A 6839-nucleotide genomic window follows, 5' to 3' on the forward strand; every position below is an offset into this window, starting at 1 on the left:
GCCTTCCTGCAACGTTAGTAGCCTTCCTGCTACGTTATCAACCTGTAACGTTAGTAGCCTTCCTGCAACGTTAGTAGCCTTCCTGCTACGTTATCAACCTGTAACGTTAGTAGCCTTCCTGTAACGTTAGTAGCATTCCTGCTACGTTATCAACCTGTAACGTTAGTAGCCTTCCTGCAACGTTAGTAGCCTTCCTGCTACGTTATCAACCTGTAACGTTAGTAGCCTTCCTGCAACGTTAGTAGCTTTCCTGCTACGTTATCAACCTGTAACGTTAGTAGCCTTTCTGCAACGTTAGTAGCCTTTCTGCAGCGTTAGTAGCCTTCCTGCAACGTTAGTAGCCTTCCTGCTACGTTATCAACCTGTAACGTTAGTAGCCTTCCTGCAACGTTAGTAGCCTTCCTGCTACGTTATCAACCTGTAACGTTAGTAGCCTTCCTGCAACGTTAGTAGCCTTCCTGCTACGTTATCAACCTGTAACGTTAGTAGCCTTCCTGCTACGTTATCAACCTGTAACGTTAGTAGCCTTCCTGCAACGTTAGTAGCCTTCCTGCTACGTTATCAACCTGTAACGTTAATAGCCTTCCTGCAACGTTAGTAGCCTTCCTGCAGCGTTGCTAACCATACTGCACCACAACAACGCTCCTGGTCTGCAAAACATCAATAATGTAATCGACAACATTTGTTTTACAGACCACGTGGGACCAGAACAATATTTGGAGCGATACTGATACTGTCTTATTAACTGATACAGCCTTATTAACTGATACTGTCTTATTAACTGATACTGTCTTATTAACTGATACTGATACTGCCTTATTAACTGATACTGTCTTATTAACTGATACTGTCTTATTAACTGATACTGTCTTATTAACTGATACTGTCTTATTAACTGATACTGATACTGCCTTATTAACTGATACTGTCTTATTAACTGACACTGATACTGCCTTATTAACTGATACTGTCTTATTAACTGATACTGTCTTATTAACTGATACTGTCTTATTAACTGATACTGTCTTTTTAACTGATACTGATACTGCCTTATTAAATGATACTGTCTTATTAACTGATACTGATACTGTCTTATTAACTGATACTGATACTGCCTTATTAACTGATACTGTCTTATTAACTGATACCGATACTGTCTTATTAACTGATACTGATACTGTCTTATTAACTGATACTGATACTGTCTTATTAACTGATACTGATACTGTCTTATTAACTGATACTGATACTGTCTTATTAACTGATACTGATACTGTCTTATTAACTGATACTGATACTGTCTTATTAACTGATACTGTCTTATTAACTGATACTGATACTGTCTTATTAACTGACACTGTCTTATTAACTGATACTGTCTTATTAACTGATACTGATACTGTCTTATTAACTGATACTGATTCTGTCTTATTAACTGATACTGATACTGTCTTATTAACTGATACTGATACTGTCTTATTAACTGATACTGTCTTATTAACTGATACTTTCTTATTAACTGATACTGATACTGCCTTATTAACTGATACTGTCTTATTAACTGATACTGTCTTATTAACTGATACTGATACTGCCTTATTAACTGATACTGTCTTATTAACTGATACTGATACTGTCTTATTAACTGATACTGATACTGTCTTATTAACTGATACTGATACTGCCTTATTAACTGATACTGTCTTATTAACTGATACTGATACTGTCTTATTAACTGATACTGTCTTATTAACTGATACTGATACTGTCTTATTAACTGATACTGATACTGTCTTATTAACTGATACTGATACTGTCTTAGTAACTGATACTGTCTTATTAACTGATACTGACTTATTAACTGATACTGTCTTATTAACTGATACTGTCTTATTAACTGATACTGATACTGCCTTATTAACTGATACTGTCTTATTAACTGATACTGTCTTATTAACTGATACTGTCTTATTAACTGATACTGTCTTATTAACTGATACTGATACTGTCTTATTAACTGATACTGTCTTATTAACTGATACTGATACTGTCTTATTAACTGATACTGATACTGTCTTATTAACTGATACTGATACTGTCTTATTAACTAATACTGATACTGCCTTATTAACTGATACTGTCCTATTAACTGATACTGATACTGTCTTATTAACTGATACTGTCTTATTAACTGATACTGTCTTATTAACTGATACTGATACTGTCTTATTAACTGATACTGTCTTATTAACTGATACTGTCTTATTAACTGATACTGATACTGTCTTATTAACTGATACTGTCTTATTAACTGATACTGATACTGTCTTATTAACTGATACTGATACTGTCTTATTAACTGATACTGTCTTATTAACTGATACTGATACTGTCTTATTAACTGATACTGTCTTATTAACTGATACTGATACTGTCTTATTAACTGATACTGATACTGTCTTATTAACTGATACTGATACTGTCTTATTAACTGATACTGATACTGTCTTATTAACTAATACTGATACTGCCTTATTAACTGATACTGTCTTATTAACTGATACTGATACTGTCTTATTAACTGATACTGATACTGTCTTATTAACTGATACTGATACTGTCTTATTAACTAATACTGTCTTATTAACTGATACTGATACTGTCTTATTAACTGATACTGTCTTATTAACTGATACTGTCTTATTAACTGATACTGATACTGTCTTATTAACTGATACTGTCTTATTAACTGATACTGATACTGTCTTATTAACTGATACTGATACTGTCTTATTAACTGATACTGATACTGTCTTATTAACTGATACTGATACTGTCTTATTAACTGATACTGATACTGTCTTATTAACTGATACTGTCTTATTAACTGATACTGATACTGTCTTATTAACTGATACTGATACTGTCTTATTAACATATACTGATATTGTCTTATTAACTGATACTGATACTGCCTTATTAACTGATACTGATACTGTCTTATTAACTGATTCTGATACTGTCTTATTAACTGATACTGTCTTATTAACTGATACTGCCTTATTATCTGATACTGATACTGCCTTATTATCTGATACTGATACTGCCTTATTATCTGATACTGATGCTGCCTTATTAACTGATACTGTCTTATTAACTGATACTGTCTTATTAACTGATACTGATACTGTCTTATTAACTGATACTGATACTGTCTTATTAACTGATACTGTCTTATTAACTGATACTGATACTGCCTTATTAACTGATATTGATACTGCCTTATTAACTGATACTGCCTTATTAACTGATACTGCCTTATTAACTGATACTGCCTTATTATCTGATACTGATACTGCCTTATTATCTGATACTGATACTGTCTTATTAACTGATACTGTCTTATTAACTGATACTGCCTTATTATCTGATACTGATACTGCCTTATTATCTGATACTGATACTGCCTTATTATCTGATACTGATACTGCCTTATTAACTGATACTGTCTTATTAACTGATACTGATACTGTCTTATTAACTGATACTGATACTGTCTTATTAACTGATACTGATACTGTCTTATTAACTGATATTGATACTGCCTTATTAACTGATACTGTCTTATTAACTGATACTGTCTTATTAACTGATACTGATACTGTCTTATTAACTGATATTGATACTGTCATATTAACTGATACTGATACTGTGTTATTAACTGATACTGATACTGCCTTATTAACTGATACTGATACAGCCTTATTAACTGATACTGTCTTATTAACCGATACTGATACTGTCTTAACCGAGGGTCGTAATTCTAACCTTATTTATAACCGTAATTATATCATAACAGCCTTATTACCCAACATAACAACCTTATATCTGCCCCAACTTATTAACAACCTTATATCTGCCCCAACTTATTAACAACCTTATAGCTGCCCCAACTTATTGCACCATAATCTATCAATTAACCCAATTTATTCTATCTTAATTTAACAATTAACCCAACTTAACGTATCATAGTCTATCAATTAATCCAACTTATCGTTTCCTAATCTATCAGTTAACTTATACTATGCTAGTCAATAATTTAGCCCAAATTAACCTACCCTAATCTATCAATTAACGCAACTTACTTTATCTTAATTTTCAAATTAACCTAACTTATCATATTTCAATCTATTAATTAATTCAAATTTTCCCTGTTCTAATCTAACAATAAACCCAATTTATGCTATCCTAATCAATCAATGAACCTAACGTATCCTATCATAATCCATAAATTTTCCAAACTTAACCTATCCTAAGCTATCAATTATCACAATTTAATCGATCAAAATCTACCAATTAGGCTAACTGATCTTATCCTAACCTATTCAATTAATCCACCTGATCCTATCCTTAACTTATCACTAATAATCCAAGGTAACCCAGGATAATAGGGAGTACATCTGTGAGTACATGGTGACCGAGGCCTGAGTACCAGGTCTATACGAGAGTGCCTGTTTAATGGGTTTATATTTGTTTAGAAGACTTAAAGAGAAGCGATAAAAGCTTGGATGGCGACGGTGATAAATATTATTGGAACCCTCTGGAGACTTGAGTTCGTTTATTATGCAAGCCGTACTGGCCCTGCGATTAGAGGGGGGGGGGGTGGACACCATACCCATGATGTGGGTGGTGGTGGACACCATACCCATGATGTGGGTGGTGGTGGACACCATACCCCATAATGTGGGTGGTGGTGGACACCATACCCCATAATGTGGGTGGTGGTGGACACCATACCCCATAATGTGGGTGGTAGTGGACACCATACCCCATAATGTGGGTGGTGGTGGACACCATACCCCATAATGTGGGTGGTGGTGGACACCATACCCCATAATGTGGGTGGTGGTGGACACCATACCCCATAATGTGGGTGGTAGTGGACACCATACCCCATAATGTTGGTGGTGGTGGACACCATACCCATGATGTGGGTGGTGGTGGACACCATACAGCATTATGTGGGTGGTGGTGGACACCATACCCCATAATGTGGGTGGTGGTGGACACCATACCCCATAATGTGGGTGGTAGTGGACACCATACCCCATAATGTGGGTGGTGGTGGACACCATACCCCATGATGTGGGTGGTGGTGGACACCATACCCCATAATGTGGGTGGTGGTGGACACCATACCCCATAATGTGGGTGGTGGTGGACACCATACCCCATAATGTGGGTGGTGGTGGACACCATACCCCATAATGTGGGTGGTGGTGGACACCATACAGCATTATGTGGGTGGTGGTGGACACCATACCCCATAATGTGGGTGGTGGTGGACACCATACCCCATAATGTGGGTGGTAGTGGACACCATACCCCATAATGTGGGTGGTGGTGGACACCATACCCCATGATGTGGGTGGTGGTGGACACCATACCCCATAATGTGGGTGGTGGTGGACACCATACCCCATAATGTGGGTGGTGGTGGACACCATACCCCATAATGTGGGTGGTGGTGGACACCATACCCCATAATGTGGGTGGTGGTGGACACCATACCCATAATGTGGATGGTTGTTAATTCCTCTCCTACGAGTGGTAATAGAAAGAGTTAGAGGTGCATAATGGGGCCCAGGAGCTAAACTCCAACATTCGTGTAGCTGAGTTGCATCATTGTTGACCTGGCCACAGACTAAGTTAACCATCAACAGCTAACTCACAGTATTGACTAGTTTACTTCAGAGCGTTAACTTAGTTCATTTAACCAAGTTAACTTGGTTAACTTACTTGTCCTAACATAAGTTTTAATTAATTTTTACGTTCTGTGAATTAACCCGGACAAAACTATCCATGTGACTCTCACCAGTCTGTGAGTGTCTGCGGTCAGTTACTCTCACCAGTCTGTGAGTGTTTGCGGGCAGTTACTCTCACCAGTCTGTGAGTGTCTGCGGGCAGTTACTCTCACCAGTCTGTGAGTGTCTGCGGGCAGTTACTCTCACCAGTCTGAGTGTCTGCGGTCAGTTACTCTCACCAGTCTGTGAGTGTCTGCGGGCAGTTACTCTCACCAGTGTGAGTGTCTGCGGTCAGTTACTCTCACCAGTCTATGAGTGTCTGCGGTCAGTTACTCTCACCAGTCTGTGAGTGTCTGCGGTCAGTTACTCTCACCAGTCTGTGAGTGTCTGCGGGCAGTTACTCTCACCAGTGTGAGTGTCTGCGGGCAGTTACTCTCACCAGTCTGTGAGTGTCTACGGGCAGTTACTCTCACCAGTGTGAGTGTCTGCGGGCAGTTACTTTCACCAGTCTGTGAGTGTCTGCGGGCAGTTACTCTCACCAGTCTGTGAGTGTCTGCGGGCAGTTACTCTCACCAGTCTGTGAGTGTCTGCGGGCAGTTACTCTCACCAGTCTGTGAGTGTCTGCGGGCAGTTACTCTCACCAGTCTGTGAGTGTCTGCGGGCAGTTACTCTCACCAGTCTGTGAGTGTCTGCGGGCAGTTACTCTCACCAGTGTGAGTGTCTGCGGTCAGTGACTCTCACCAGTCTGTGAGTGTCTGCGGGCAGTTACTCTCACCAGTCTGAGTGTCTGCTGGCAGTTACTCTCACGTCTGAGTGTCTGCGGGCAATTACTCTCACCAGTCTGTGAGTGTCTGCGGGCAGTTACTCTCACCAGTCTGTGTCTGCGGGCAATTACTCTCACCAGTCTGTGAGTGTCTGCGGGCAGTTACTCTCACCAGTCTGTGTCTGCGGGCAGTTACTCTCACCAGTTTGTGAGTGTCTGCGGGCAGTTACTCTCACCAGTGTGAGTGTCTGCGGTCAGTGACTCACCAGTCT

At 39.1% G+C, this 6839-nt stretch overlaps 1 protein-coding gene across 1 annotated transcript in view; it reads right to left on the minus strand.

Annotated features, from left to right (window-relative positions):
• Positions 1-617: 617 nt before the first annotated feature.
• The window catches only part of LOC123749364 (fap1 adhesin-like), a 25638-nt gene continuing 19416 nt past the window's right edge, over positions 618-6839 (minus strand). The window contains exon 2 of the mRNA XM_069329288.1: positions 618-3828. Within this exon, the coding sequence (XP_069185389.1) occupies positions 618-3828 (3211 nt within the window). The remainder of the gene's footprint in view (positions 3829-6839) is intronic.

Source organism: Procambarus clarkii, chromosome 22 (assembly GCF_040958095.1).
Source record: "Procambarus clarkii isolate CNS0578487 chromosome 22, FALCON_Pclarkii_2.0, whole genome shotgun sequence".
In the NCBI taxonomy this organism is placed as follows: domain Eukaryota; kingdom Metazoa; phylum Arthropoda; class Malacostraca; order Decapoda; family Cambaridae; genus Procambarus; species Procambarus clarkii.